Source organism: Oncorhynchus mykiss, chromosome 22, assembly GCF_013265735.2.
Source record: "Oncorhynchus mykiss isolate Arlee chromosome 22, USDA_OmykA_1.1, whole genome shotgun sequence".
In the NCBI taxonomy this organism is placed as follows: domain Eukaryota; kingdom Metazoa; phylum Chordata; class Actinopteri; order Salmoniformes; family Salmonidae; genus Oncorhynchus; species Oncorhynchus mykiss.
The window spans coordinates 24,210,802-24,227,142 of NC_048586.1; the positions used below are offsets into that span (position 1 = coordinate 24,210,802).

The following is a 16,341-nucleotide window of genomic DNA, read 5'->3' on the forward strand; positions in this document are numbered from 1 at the left end:
ATAGCTGACTATGAAACAACTATGCGCTTGTATCAGTGCCTAGAGGAGTGTGATATTTTCTTGAACGCCCTCTGCGTATAAAACCCTCCACAGTCTGCTAGGGGGAGTGGGCGATAGGAGTAGAGAACAACCCTGCCAAATCACTTCTCTGCCCGATGCTAAACAGCCATGGAATTACCATCTCTGGAACAAAACTTTCCCTCACACAATCAACTCCTCTCTCTGCTCTCTGTCAGTCTCTCCTTCCTGAGAAACCACAGCCTCTGTTTTTCCTACAATAACGAGTTCTGGAGGAGATGTCAACACGCTGAAGGACCATGGCGTTTTGGGAGATTAGGGTTGTTAGATTAGGGTTGTTCCTCAGTGTAGTCATCACACAGATGTCAGACCGATGAATACGAGAAAGTGTTGGTCGATGCGCTTCTACAACTGCATTGCCACATCCACATGGTGTCGAGCAGCCGCAAACACAGAACAATGTATGAATATGATCGACCCCTGGGAGGTGTTGATATTTGCGAGGTCACCAGTTAAGCCGCAGACAACTGTCATCCATTCTGAAAAGACGTGGTCCAATCCAGGGGTTTATGAACCGCCAGCAAAAGAACGTGATGAGTCCACTGCTGCGTTATCTAACAACCCCGAGAGAGATAGATAGATGGAGGGAGAGGGATATAGGGAGAGAGATAGAAGATAGAAACAATAGATGGAGGTAGAGAGAGATAGACAGAGAGAAATAGATAGTTGGAGAGAGAGAGGAAGACAAAGAAAGACAGAGAGTGAGAGAAAGAGAAGGACAGACATCTGGGAGGAGAATCTTTTCTGTTTGGTTCATGGACTAATCCATCAACCTGACGAGCAGAATATGTGGATTTGGCTCATGGTCTAGAAAATGTAAGGTGCAAATAGGAAAGCAAAAAAAGAGTAAAACAAAAGACAAAACAAATTTAGAAAATAAACGAGGATTGTGAAAACAGACTATTGCCATTTTAGGATATTCAAACAAAATAGTAGGCCAAACCTGCTATCCCACCTCATATAAACATTAGAGGACTCAGCACGAGTGTTTATAATGTTAAACACAAATTAATAACTTACCAATCTACAGTATACACTTAGTACCTTTTTCTCTATCTAGATTCTAGAACGTTAAAGGGATCTTTGGCTGTCCCCATAGGACAACCCTTTGAAGAACTGTTTTTGGCTCCAGGTAGAACGCTTTTGGTTCCAGATAGAACCCTTTTGGGTTCCATGTAGAACCATTTCCACAGAGGCTTCTCCTATGGGGACAGCCGAAAAAACCCTTTTGGAACCTAAAGAGTGTAACTAGGTCTACTGAATGTGTGAATGTGAGGGTGTGAGAATAGGGAGTGATAGAGACCAGAGGATGTTTTTCTTTTGTTTGCTGCAACAAAGGTCAGGGGAACAACATTCCAAGATGCCAACTAGGGAGATATCCCCTCTTACAGCCTTGGGAGAGAGAGAGAGAGACAGCGAGCGAGAGAGTGAGAAAACATAGACGGTCTGACCCTCACTCACAAGGCCTTCGCATCCTTAAAGCTGTGGAATGTTCTTCCTGTCTCTCCCATCTACTCCTCCTTATGGGGTTTCCTTTAACCACAGTGACCGTAAAGGTCAGAGGCATACTGTAAAGTCGACCCGGTAAATTCCCAAGTCCCAACACAGCCGGGTCAGACTACAATTCCCTCAAGCCACATTCTTTTCTTTTTAAGAACTCACTAACAAAGCATTCTTCTTCTCACTGGCCCTGTGTTTTATGAACGGAATAACTTTGTCCTTGTGGTTTAACGTCACATAAAGGTTGAACTGGGGGGTTAACAGGGGGGTTAACAGTTCCTATGAGAATACTTTGAAGATGAGTGGAAAAGAACCAAACTGGGCACTGAGCACATTGTAGGAGATACTACACAGCCTTTGATCAGCAGATTTATGAGTGAAATCTTTGGTTTCAATAGTTAGCATTTCTTTGTCTGAGTTTAAGCATGCATGGTAACAAGGGCTCTGTTTGAATACAACTCTTCCCATATTATCAGTTAGACACTGTGTCGCCTGTGACTTTCTAGCTGGTCTCCATGGTAATCAACCACCCTCACTCCTAAGAGATAACACACACACAAACCGTCAAGGGGATATCAAAGCTCAATGCCAATAAGTGATTGGTTCCTCTTACAGATCCTCTCTCCTTATTGGTTTATTGTGAAGCCCCTCTGTCTCTCCCTCTTGGTCCATTATGTTATTATGAGCCTGGTGTTTAGCGTTTCACTTCCTCTCTGCCTTCACAACATCTGTCATGGATCTCCCCCACGCTCCTCCCCACCTCACCCCTATCTCCTCCCCACCTCACCCCCTATCTCCTCCCCACCTATCTCCTCCCCACCTCACCCCTTATCTCCTCCCCACCTCACCCCTATCTCCTCCCCACCTCACCCCCTATCTCCTCCCCACCTCACCCCTTATCTCCTCCCCACCTCACCCCTATCTCCTCCCCACCTCACCCCCTATCTCCTCCCCACCTATCTCCTCCCCACCTCACCCCCTATCTCCTCCCCACCTATCTCCTCCCCACCTCACCCCTTATCTCCTCCCCACCTCTCCCCCTATCTCCTCCCCACCTCACCCCCTATCTCCTCCCCACCTCACCCCCTATCTCCTCCCCACCTCACCCCCTATCTCCTCCCCACCTCACCCCCTATCTCCTCCCCACCTCACCCCCTATCTCCTCCCCACCTCACCCTCTATCTCCTCCCCATCTCACCCTCTATCTCCTCCCCACCTCACCCTCTATCTCCTCCCCACCTCACCCCCTATCTCCTCCCCACCTCTCTTCCTGTCCTCTGTTCCTGTCCTTCCTCTCCTCCATTTTACTAACAGGGCCCTGACCCTCTAGAGGATCCAGTTCGCCACCCACCCACCGCCTCTCTTTACTGTTAAGTTAATGGTGTGAGTTTCACCACTTTCCCTAACAGCATGTGTGGTGAGGTGATAAAGACGTGAGACAGAGGTTGGACAATAGCCCATTAGTAGATATACTGGGAGTCAAACAGTAATGGGTCTGAGTTCATGTGTTACGCAGATAGAGAGGTCCATATTGATGAAGGTCTGGTTGGGTGTTTCCACAGTGGCACTGTTATGGTGCTTTCATACCTCCTGAATAGCCAATGAATACCTTCATTATAGGTATAGAGTTGAGGAGAGTTGTGTAGAGATGGAGATAGAGCTGGGGGCACATAGTGTTGTATAGGGGTTAGACAGCCAAACAACGAAGAAAATATGACTTACCCTGGCGCCCTTCTCAGGGAAACATTTGCATCCCCCGCTGCAGTCTCTTCCTCCACATGGCCCATTGTGCTTCTTACCACCCTGGAGAACATAACACAGAGGACTGGGTTAGAGACAACAAAAAAATATAAAAAATATAAATATATAAAAATATAATAACTCACCACATGAGAGGAATACAGTAATGACCGCAAAATATACTGTATATCAAACCCAAGGAACAATTTGTTAATGTGTAGCTTAAAGGTGCTCTATGGTATATGGATGTGAATAGTTGAACAGGCATGTCATTTAATTGTTATACAGCAGTCTATATAGTCATAGGATCTGCTGTGCTGTGAATGTTGTATATATATAAATATTTATAAAATGCAGAACTGTCTGTGTGTGTATCGCGTGGTTGTACACTGTCTGTATAGACTAGTTGCTAATGACTGTCGGGTCATTGCATGACTGCGTATAATAGTCTGAGTGCTGTCTGGGATGTGTACTTTATAGTGGTCTGTGGGCTTTATAGTGGTTCATATGACTCATTTCAGCCATTAACCCCCCTGGACTTCCAGTCATTAACCCCCCTGGACGTCCAGCCATTAACCCCCCTGGACGTCCAGCCATTAACCCCCCTGGACTGATATCTTTATTCTGACAGTGAGAATGGGCTTGTGAAAAATCCCCAGACTCCCCGTAGAAACGTTAGGCTGCATACCAGTACTACTACAACAGGGCAGCCTGTGCAGGACTGGACACAAACACGGACAAAACTATGAGGTCAGTGTGGACATGTCACATGACACGATCAAAGACAGAAGTCCCGTAGCCTATGGTGGGTAATATTTATACATTACTAGCTCAAAACAATGAATCTGTTTAAAAAAAGTTAATTAGTGGGTGATGGTTATTTCAAACGAACTGTGGGGACAAAAAAGCACAGGCTACATTGCCCCATCCCCCACTAATCTGATTGTGGTAGTGGGGTGGTAGATGCCTAGTCTCCCTTATGGCTCAGCTCAGGACCCTACATAGTACGTACACCATAGACATACAGGAAAGTATTCAGACCCCTTAACTTTTCCACATTTTGTTACGTTACAGCCTTATTCTAAAATGGATTAAATCATTTCCCCCCCCATCAATTTACACACAATACAAAGCAAAAACAGGTTTTTAGTATTTTTGTATTAAAAACAAAAAACTGAAATATCAAATTTACATAAGTATTCAGACCCTTTACTCAGTACTTTGTTGAAGTGCCTTTGGCAGCGATTACAGCATCAAGTCTTCTCGGGTATAACGCTGCAAGCTTGGCACACCTGTATTTGGGGAGTTCTCCCATTCTACTCTGCAGATCCTCTCAAGCTCAGTCAGGTTGGATGGGGAGTGTCACTGCACAGCTATTTTCAGGTCTCTCCAGAGATGTTTGATCGGGTTCAAGTCCAGGCTCTGGCTGGGTCACTCAAGGACATTCAGAGACTTGTCCCGAAGCCACTCCTGCGTCGTCTTGGCTGTGTGCTTAGGGTTGTTGTCCTGTTGGAAGGTGAACCTTCGCCCCAATCCTGAGCGCTCTGGAGCAGGTTTTCATTAAGGATCTCTCAGTAATTCGCTCCGTTTATCTTTTCCTCGATCCTGACTAATCTCCCAGTCCCTGTTGCTGAAAAACATCCCCACAGCATGATGCTGCCACCAACATGCTTCACTGTAGGGATGGTGCCAGGTTTTCTCCAGACATGACGCTTGGCATTCAATCTTGGTTTAATCAGACCAGAGAATCTTGTTTCTCATGGTCTGAGAGTCTTTAGGTGCCTATTGGCAAACTCCAAGCGGGCTGTCATGTGTCTTTTACTGAGGAATGGCTTCCATCTGGCCACTCTACCATAAAAGCCTGATTGGTGGAGTGCTGTAAAGATGGTTGTCCTTCTGGAAGGTTCTCCCATCTCCACAGAGGTAGCTCTGTTAGACTGACCATCAGGTTCTTGGTCACCTCCCTTACCAAGGCCCTTCTCCCCCGATTGCTCAGTTTGGCCGGGCGGCCAGCTCTAGGAAGAGTCTTGGCGGTTCCAAACATCTTTCATTTAAGAATGATGGAGGCCACTGTGTTCTTGGGGACCTTCAATGCTGCAGACATTTTTTGGTACCCTTCCCCAGATCTGTGCCATGACGCAATCCTGTCTGGAGCTCTATGGACAATTCCATCGACCTCATGGCTTGGTTTTTGCTCTGACATGCACTGTCAACTGTGGGACCTTATATAGACAGGTGTGTGCATTTCCAAATCATGTCAAATCAATAGAATTTACCAATCAAGTTGTAGAAACATCTCAAGGATGATCAATGGAAACAGGATGCACCTGAGCTCAATTTGGAGTTTCATAGCAAAGGGTCTGAATACTTATGTAAATAAGGTATTTCTGTTTTTTTTTATACATTTTCAGAAAAGTCGAAAAACCTGTTTTCGCTTCCTCATTATGGGGTATTGTGTGTAGATTGCTCAGGATATTAAAAAAAAAATCTATTTTAGAGTAAGGCTGTAACGTATCAAAAATGTGGAAAAAGTTAAGGTGTCTGAATGCTTTCGGAAGGCACTGTATTTAATGGAAAAGAGATGTTTTATGTTTCTGGACGATGCACCATGCTGCCTTGTTGAAAACATGACCGAGTGGCGCAGGTTACTGTTCCATTTGAGAAGGGCGCTCCTCCCTCACCGCTTATGCCGTTTACGTCAAGGGCCATAGACTGGTGACCCGCAGCTCAGCATAATCCAATATGCCCATTGAGTCCATAGTGGACCATGCAAGGAGTCTCTAAGGCTGGTTTATCTTCTGACATCATTGGACTGTGTCCTCCTACACCCCCCACCTACACAGTTACACCAGGGCCTGCTTAGACAGCAATCGTCAGCCTCAATCCCTCAACCCACCTTTCAAAAAACTCCCAAAACGGTAAAAACGGTCACTTTATGTCCTCAGCAACACAAAGTGGCAGATCTAGACTGGCAAGAATTGTCCCTCATTACTGCGACACAACATGTTAGGCACAGATCTGACAAAGAGCACATTGAGACCCTCCCCGGGCGCACAAAGAGTCTTTCACCATGCAGACGACGTCCTTTCATGATCCCCTATCTGCCCCAACACAAAGGACCTTGTTCTCGTCCCCTATGGAATGCATGGGGCTCAATTTCCTCTCTAACTGGCTGTATCTATCTGAGGATCTGTGAATCTAAAGGAAACCCGTCTTTAGCAGACCATAGAGCTGCAGTAGAGCCATAGTGTAGGGAAGGAATAGCCCAGAATGAATAATTGCTGAATGGTAGGCCTACACCAAAGACTTGACTTGAGACAGTGTCATTCAAATCTATATTCCACCTGCTTTTAAAGATCAAAACTTAATCTGCACAGACATTACAGGACTGGACAGGTGAAAGCGTATCTGGTAGTCAACCAGCATCCTCCATATTGCTTCCATCCAACCTGTATTCTCGCACCAGTACAGGTGCAGCAGAGGATAAGGAGAGGAAGCCACGTCAGACTATTGGGATGGACCCTTGCTGAGATGTGACATCACAGAGGCATTGCGTGAATCGCCTGGACAGTGGACTGGAAACCCCACAAGCTACACAATAGGATACATCACTTCCGGACAGACACAAAGGACAAAGACGTTTCACCTCCAAAAACGGACAAAAACATAACATGTGCCTGTGGAATCCATTTGGGTTTGCTGTTTGGCCTAAAATAGTTGATGATTATTTCAGCTGAAGACAATGATATTGTGTTACAGTACATCCTGCCCCATCACAACAACCTGCACTTTCCGACGTCACCTTTTCCAGGCGCTACACTAATTACCTAAACATCCTTCATAGCATAGCGAGGGGGCGCTTAGGGGCGGCTTGGAGGCTTATAACATGGTCCTGTCCATGAAGTCAATGGTTAATCGAGTTAGTTAACAACTATTCACATCAAATGAAGACGTGATTTATTCATTATTCAATTCATTATTCATCGGGGCGGCAGGGTAGCCTAGTGGTTAGAGCGTTGGACTAGTAACCGGAAGGTTGCGAGTTCAAACCCCCGAGCTGACAAGGTACAAATCTGTCGTTCTGCCCCTGAACAGGCAGTTAACCCACTGTTCCCAGGCCGTCATTGAAAATAAGAATTTGTTCTTAACTGACTTGCCTGGTTAAATAAAGGTAAAATAAAAAATAAAATAAAATAAAATTTCATAGACTTGCAACTGGGTCAACCAAAGGAGGTCAAAGGTCAATTGAATTAATTAGTTCACAAGACACAAACCACAAAGGTATTTAATTTCCTCACCATTTGTTCTCTCTATCCTCACTCCTGTTCCTAGAGGAAGTACAGAGTGTGGAGGCTTTTGTCATAGCCCAGCACTAACACTTTTACTTCAGCTAGCTAAGCATGGTCTTGAGGATTAGTTAATTGGGTTGGGACAAAGGCCAGCATACACTGCAGCTGTCCAGAACCAGCGTTCCCAGCTCTCCAGAACCAGCGTTCCCAGCTGTCCAGAACCAGTGTTCCCAGACATGAAGCCAGACGTCCTCCTAGAATGTTGTCCCTGAACAGTTGATCAGACCAGACCACCCACGTACCCAACACACCAGCTGAGGCTTTGGCTCAGGGACAAGCATTTGGATTATTACCATTTATCTGACACCTACATTATTTAAAGCCATTGGGCCAGAGGACCAAGTCCCTGGTTCGTCAGTGACCTAATGAACAATGGAACCAAACTCAACACTATAGCAGTGTGCAGGACAGCCAGGGTGACAGAGGAAAGCTTCAGAAAGACTGCCTCACACGAAGATCCAAGATGGAGGACGGAATGGTAATCTGTATGACTCTATGTCTGTGGAGTGTAAAACAGAAAACTTCAGACCTCCTATGTTAATGTACAGTAAATCTCATATAAAAATTGACATGATGAATTGAGACAGGATCTGATCCGTCTTCTCCCCTATTCTGAATGAATTGGACAGTCTGGGACTGCTATAGTGAATGGCTGAGCTATAGTTTCAGTGCCTATCCTGTTTGTTTCTAGGAAACCCAACATGACAAGCACCAAAGGGAATCCAATAAGAGAGACTGTATAATCTGTAAAAACGTTTGTAGTTGTCTCTGTGACTGTCCAATGTTAATTATCTTTCATGTTTCATGCTCAGAACTGGCTAGACTCTGTTGTCCGCGAGACCCTTCATGGTCACAACCATCTACTCTCTGTGGGCTGTCTGATCAGAACACATGCATGAAAATTGGAACCATGTGAAGGGCAGGTCCGTGGCACTTAAATCCAGCACTCTATGGGACTATGTTTTGACCAGGGCGATATCTAAAAGTCTAAAGAGCATGACCGTGACAAAACACCAAAAGAAAAGAAAATGGAAAACGTTCCCATATTTCTGAATCCAGAATATTCCAGACAACATTGACCGCAACAATAAACAAACAGTCAGACATGCTGTCTTACATGGGAATGAGACAAAAAAAAAGAGAGTCTGGGATAAATTAGACAAGCATCACACACATGCACGCACATACACACACACACGGTCAAACTGTGATGTATTTATTTTTTGGGACATGCCTACGACTTCTTGTATAAAAACACGTCTGTCTAGTTGTGGAAGTGGTGCACATCGTAACTCACCCAGATAAGCGTTACGAGCAAAGTCAATAGCTTTGTTTCCTGTACAGTCGATCTTTCCCTGAAACAGGTACCAAGAATCTCTTCCCATTGAAACACACTTCAAAGACTGTGTAACACATGATGATTTACTTTGTCTGTGCCTAAGCTATCTCTTACCATACTAAGACTGGAGAGATGTGATGTAAGCTGAAGTCTACTTTAACAGGAAAAACTGGACAAAAAGTGAATTGATTTGCCACAGTTTTTGCAGTATTACTTTACTGCCTTTGTTGCAAACAGGATGTATGTTTTAGAATATTTTTTTGATGACAGCCTTCCTTCTTTTCACTCTGTAAATTAGGTTAGTATTGTGGAGTAACTAAAATGTTGTTAATCCAACCTCAGTTTTCTCCTATCACAGCCATTAAACTTTGTAACTGTTTTAAAGTCACAATTGTCCTCATGGTGAAATCCCTGAGCGGTTTCCTTCCTCTCCGGCAACTGAGTTAGGAAGGACGCCTGTATCCAAAGTGTAATTAATAACTTCACCATGCTCAAAGGGATATCCAATAGGTGCCCTTCTTCCCTAGGTATTGGAAAATCTCAATGATACTTGTGGTTGAAATTCAATGCTCAACTGAGGGATCTTGAGCTAATTGTATGTGTGGGGTACAGATATTAAGTAGTCATTCAAAAATCATGTTAAACATTATTATTGTACACAGAGTGAGTCCATGCAAGTTATTATGTGACTTCTTAAGCAACATTTTACTCCTCCACTTATTTAGGCTTGCCATTACAAAGGGGTTGAATATTTATTGACTCAAGAGCAGTGGTGTAAAGTACTTAAGTAAAAATACTTTAAAATATTAAAGTACTATTTATATTTTTGACTACTTTTACTTTTTACCCCATACATTTTCATTGACACCCAAAAGTACTCGTTAAAACTGCTCTTTTCCCCGTGACTGCAAGAATTGTTGTGCAATGACTTGAATGTAAGTTTCCCTCCATGTGGCATTCATAACTTGAATGTGCCTCGAGAGGAATATTTATCTCGTATAGAACATACAACAACCAGCTGACTAGGTAAATGGATAAACTATTCTACTGTGGGAATGTCAGATTTATCTATTCATTACTTGTTTTGTTTTCAGTTCCAACCCCGATAGTGGAGTCTACTCATGGATTCCAAGGAAAACCAGGCTTCCCCAAAAAATGTAACAAGAAAAAATACATATACACTGAACAAAAATATAAACGCGACATGCAACAATTTCAGCAATGTTACTGAATTACAGTCATATAAGGAAATCAGTCAATTGAAATACGTTCATTATGCCCTAATCTATGGATTTCACAACTGGGAACACTGATATGCATCTGCTGGTCACAGATACCTTAAAAAAAGATAGAGGCTTGGATCAGAAAACCAGTCAGTATCTGGTGTGACCAACATTTGCTTCATGCAGCGCGACACATTTCCTTTGCATAGAGTTGATCAGGCTGTTGATTGTGGCCTGTGGAATGTTGTCTCACTCCTCTTCAATGGATGTGTGAAGTTGCTGGATATTTGCGGGAACTCGAACACGCTGTCGTACACGTCAATCCAGAGCTCAATGGGTGAAATGTCTGGTGAGTATGCAGGTCATGGAAGAACTGGGACATTTTCAGCTTCCAGTAATTGTGTAGAGACCCTTGCGACATGGGGCCGTGCATTATCATGCAGAAAAATGAGGCGATGGCAGCGGATGAATGGCACGACAATGGGCCTCAGGATCTCGTCACGTTATCTCTGTGCATTCAAATTGCCATCTATAAAATGCAACTGTGTTTGTTGGCTGTAGCTCATACCATAACCACACCGTCACCATGGGGCAGTCTGTTCACAACGTTGACATCAGCAAACCGCTCGCACACACAATGCAATACACGCTGTCTGCCATCTGCCCGGTACAGTTGAAACCGAGATTCATCTCCAGCATGCCAGTGGCAAGCATTTGCACACTGAAGTTGATTACGACCCCGAACTGCAATCAGGACGACGAGCACACAGATGATCTTCCCTGAGACGGTTTCTGACCGTTTGCGCAGAAATTCTTTGGTTGTGCAAACCCACAGTTTCTTCAGCTGTCCGGAGGATTGATCTCAGATGATCCAACAGGTGAAGAAACCGGACGTGGAGGTCCTGGGCTGGAGTGGTTACACGTGGTCTGCGATTGTGAGGCCGGTTGGACGTACTTTCAAATTCTCTAAAACGACGTTGGAGGCGGCTTTTGGTAGATATAAAATAACATTAAATTCTCTGGCAACAGCTCTGGTGGACATTCATGTAGTCAGCGTTCCAATTGCATGCTCCCTCAAAACTTGAGACATATGTTGTGTGACAAAACTGCATATTTTAGAGTGTCCTTTTATTGTCCTCAGCACAAGGTGCACCTGAGTAATGATCATGCTGTTTAATCAGCTTCTTGATATGCTATACCTGTCAGCTGGATGGATTATCTTGGCGAAGGAGAAATGCTCACTAACAGAGATGTAAACAAATGAGTGCACCACATTTTTTGAGAAATACGCTTTTTGCGTGTATGCAAAATTTCTGGGATCTTTTTTTTCAGCTCATGAAAAATGGGACCAACACTTTAAATGTTGCGTTTATATTTTTGTTCAGTATAAAATAATGTATCTTTCCTCTCGCTGTGTTTCATAATTTTCCTTCAATTTGCAAAAGGCTAAATGTATTTCATCGGAGAAAGCATCCGAGCAAGCAAAACAGCGCCCCTCTCTTCCAATGTGTGTCGCCCTATCTGATGCTGTCTGGTCAAAAAGAGTATTATATTGTTGCCGCCCTCAGCATTGAATGCAAATGAAGCCAGTTAGCTTTTGGCCTCCCTTGATAAAAAAGATATAACATAAAACAGTGTCAAGGGAAGCCAGTGTAGATTTGGCCTCACACCAATTACATCACATCAAAAGAAAAAAGTAATTTATAGAAAAATGTACACTTGAATAATTGCATCTCGTGTCGTTGTCCTCCAGTGGCTAGCTAGCTAAAATGTTCCCTTTCCTAAATTAGCCATGGATGGAGATAAGGATTTGGACTTGGCTTTACTTAATTCTCTGTACAGGCCAATGACTAAAACGGCGATTATGATATAACCATAAATTCATGCATTGTGCCCCTGGACTGAGAGGATGGAAGTTCAATATATAGATAGATAGATAGTTAACTAGCTAGCCTGGCGTTTCTCTACAAGTAGTAAACATGTTTTTTCTACTTGCATGCGCACGCACGCACGCGCACGCGCACACACACACACACACACACGCACGCACACACACACACACCAATCAGTACCATGGACAGCTACGTCATACTGTATTTACTGTAGCTTACGTTGATTGGACTAAATTGTTTTTGGTATCTTTTAGTTGTCTCTGTATTAAACTAAGCAGCGGTGATTTGATGATGTTGAAATGTTGAAGTTGAAATGGTGCTGGAATAGTGGAGGCAGCTCCTGTTTTCTTTTTCGACTTGCGGTAACTCTCTGTGGTGCTAAATCAACAGTTGTTTAGTATTCAGAAAATGTCGGGAACATTAACTTGCTTGACCATGCTGTAGGTCATGTAACTGTTTGTTACAGTACATACAAAATGCTTTGTGGACTTCTTTGTGATGAAACACAGGTGTGGTTGAAATTATTATGCCACTGTGCCTTCTGGTGTTCTCAGGCTTAGGCCTACAGTATATCTCGGTGGCAAGGCATATGAACTAATAGGTTATAGCGCAAACAATGTAATTATCACAACACATAGGTTGTAATATGTATTTGTTGCCTGGCTTGGCTTCCCCAGTGATTTTACCCATGCACCGCTACTGAAACCCCAGTGAGGAACAGTGTTCCACTGTACAGCCCACGCTGTCCCAAAGCATCATGGGAGGTTTACAGCACCTCAGAGAAAACCAGACCTCTGTCCCCCGATGATGAGGTCCTCGTTGGATCAATGAAGACATACCCACGTACGTACGTCTCCCTGGCCCATACCCTAACCCTGCCGATGCACATCTGTGCACATATGCAGGGCACATCATTTCCTGTGACATTTTGTAATCCATATCAGGTCATTAATCTGTCCCACACTTATAGACTTTAGATAGAGACATATGGAGAAGAAACATAAAGATAGCTTTTTAATTTAGGGAATGACAGCTGGACTTTGGGGAGAGGACAATGACGGCATTTCTAATTAACTAATTGAATCTCCTGTTTCCACCTGTACTTTACCTTTTTCTAAATAGGGGTATGTCTCTGTGCCTTTTTTAGGATGACTCAAGGTGAAAGGGGTCCTTAACCACAGATCAAGGAAAATACCTCACATCCTAGCTATACCACGAGGGCGACCCTGTATCAGTGGTTAACTTCTACCGTCTAACTTCTAAGTCTCACAAAGTGGTAGTTACATATATTCACAGATCATGACCGCCATGTCAAAACAGTCATAGAGATCAATCAACCTGAAGTGAAGGATATGACCAATATTTCTTCAAAGATGGCTTCTCATCTTACACACATGAAACGAAATGGTGAAGTGGAGCACAAATACTGCTCTCTTTGTGACTCCCCATAGCTCCAGGAGATCAGATGAACCCAGATCACAGATCAGAGAGGACAGGAGGTCAGAATCACTGTTTGATCTGCGATCGTCTGATCACCACTGACACTGTGTTCAAAGGAAACACTAGAGCAAATAACAGTCAAATACTGCTTCACTAATAACTATTGATATTCTAATATCAGTACAATATAGAGGAAATACATCTGAAGTCAGACGCAGGCAAACTATAGCTTCTCTAAGTACACCAATCTCAGCCAATCTCAAACCAATCTCAGTGCCTTTGGTGTTGACGGTAACTGCATCTCCTGACTTTAAACCACAGGAACAGACTGTTTGGCGACTGTAGTTGTTCATGCTTTGTGGAGTACTGAACTGTGACTTTTAATCCCTGAACCTGGCCCAGAAGAATGTCTGATCTTACTCCACTCTACTGTTGAGTTATGGCAGGGGCTGAACAGGTTGTTGTCATGGTTAAATGCTCCAAAAGCGAAGGATAAAGTTTTAATGGGCCATCAACCTTCAGATCAACTCTACAAGAGTCATAATACACTTTCTACTGAACTGAAACCAGCACTATTAGTCTATAGACCAGTGGAAGCAAATTATAGCCCATAATATCAAAGATCCACCACCATATTTTACAGTAGGTATGGGGTTATTTTCTGCTTATTCATCCTTATTTCGACGCAAAACCCTCTACTGGTGTGCAGCGCCAAAGAGCTCTATTTTCATGTCATCCAACAAATGTAAATGCCTTAAGTTTGCTAAAACAGAATTGGAACTGGGATTGGAACCGATACTATGGTCAGATGACATGAAAATAGAGCTGGCTATGTGATCTGGGTATGAGATCTGGGTATGTGATCTGGCTATGTGAGCTGGGTATGTGATCTGGCTATGTGAGCTGGGTATGTGATCTGGCTATGTGATCTGGCAATGTGATCTGGCTATGTGAGCTGGGTATGTGATCTGGCTATGTGAGCTGGGTATGTGATCTGGCTATGTGATCTGGCAATGTGATCTGGCTATGTGATCTGGCTATGTGATCTGGCTATGTGATCTGGCTATGTGATCTGGGTATGTGAACAATAATGCAGGAATCAACGGGAGTGACGTTTCTTTCACTTAACTGATGTTCAGCGATTTATGTTTCTGGCTGAAGGAGACAAATTAAATCTCTTAAATGGAAACAGGAATGTGACCCACATGTTGATGTCCTAGTTCAGTACTGCTTACCAGCCATGACCAATTCATTGGTAAAATCAGTACACTCCAACAGAGACTGGGCTTGTGTCAGTCAGTCAATGACTGTGAACCAAACATTCAGGTCAATCAGATGAGGTTAGTTCCATGGGTCAGAGTCTCCTAATGCAAGAGAAAGTTAGATCACCTTCTTGAATGTCAAAGATTGGAATTAAAAACCACACAGACTCAAGCACTACCTCACAAATGGCCTGTAGGGCCTGACCAAAAGGCCAATGTTACTGTGAGAAATGCCAGTAATATTTTAGTGGGACAGAACTGTAGAGGAAGAAACAAGGTGGTATATTGTGTTTGATTCCAGACGTTATCTCTTACATCCCCATTGCTTCTCTTGGATGTGGCACGGGAATACACATACGGAAATACACACACAAGTATGTCTTACATTTAATGACCCATATGTTGCAGATAGGGGCATGTTATGTCTGAGTCTCTCTCTCTCTCTCTCTTTTTTCTCTCTCAGCCTCTGTCACTTTGTCCCTGTCTCTGTCTCTTTCACCTCTTAGCTAACTACCTCTCTCAAATAGTGCAGTGTATAAAGTCAGAAAATCTGCTGTCTCAGCCACTGCCTGTCACCAAGGAAGTACGTCAAGGCTCGATCCTAGGCCCCACGCTCTTCTCAATTTACATCAACAACATAGCTCTGGCAGTAGGAAGCTCTCTCATCCATTTATATGCAGATACAGTCTTATACTCAGCTGGCCCCTCCCCAGATGTTGTGCTAAATGCTCTTCAACAAAGCTTTCTTAGTGTCCAACAAGCTTTGTCTGCCCTTAACCTTGTTCTGAACACCTCCAAAACAAAGGTCATGTGATTTGGTAAGAAGAATGCCCCTCTCTCCCACAGGGGTTATTACTACCTCTGAGGGTTTAGAGCTTGAGGTAGTCACCTCATACAAGTACTTGGGAGTGTGGCTAGACAGTGCACTGTCCTTCTCTCAGCACATATAAAAAATGCAGGCTAAAGTTAAATCTAGACTTGGTTTCCACTATCGTAATCGCTCCTCTTTCACCCCAGCTGCCAAACCAACCCTGATTCAAATGACCATTCTACCCATGCTAGATTACGGAGACATAATTTATAGATCGGCAGGTAAGGGTGCTCTCAAGCGGCTAGATTTCCTTTACCATTCGGCCATCAGATTTGCCACTAATGCTCCTTATAGGACACATCACTGCACTCTATACTCCTCTGTAAACTGGTCATCTCTGTATACCCGTCGCTTTAACCCACTGGTTAATGCTTATTTATAAAACCCTCTTAGGCCTCACACCCCCCTATCTGAGATATCTACTGCAGCCCTCATCCTCCACATACCACACCCGTTCTGCCAGTCACATTCTGTTAAAGGTCCCCAAAGCACACACATCCCTGGGTCGCTCCTCTTTTCAGTTCGCTGCAGCTAGTGATTGGAATGAGCTGCAACAAGCACTCATACTGGACAGTTTTATCTCAATCTATTCATTCAAAGACGCAATCATGGACACTCTTAGTGACAGTTGTGGCTGCTTTGTGTGA

At 43.8% G+C, this 16,341-nt stretch overlaps 1 protein-coding gene across 1 annotated transcript in view; it reads right to left on the minus strand.

Moving 5' to 3' along the window:
- Positions 1-16,341, minus strand: part of LOC110501998 (collagen alpha-2(IV) chain) — a 106,295-nt gene that overhangs the window by 52,809 nt on the left and 37,145 nt on the right. Inside the window, exon 4 of the mRNA XM_021579872.2 lies at positions 3,301-3,381. Within this exon, the coding sequence (XP_021435547.2) occupies positions 3,301-3,381 (81 nt within the window). The remainder of the gene's footprint in view (positions 1-3,300; positions 3,382-16,341) is intronic.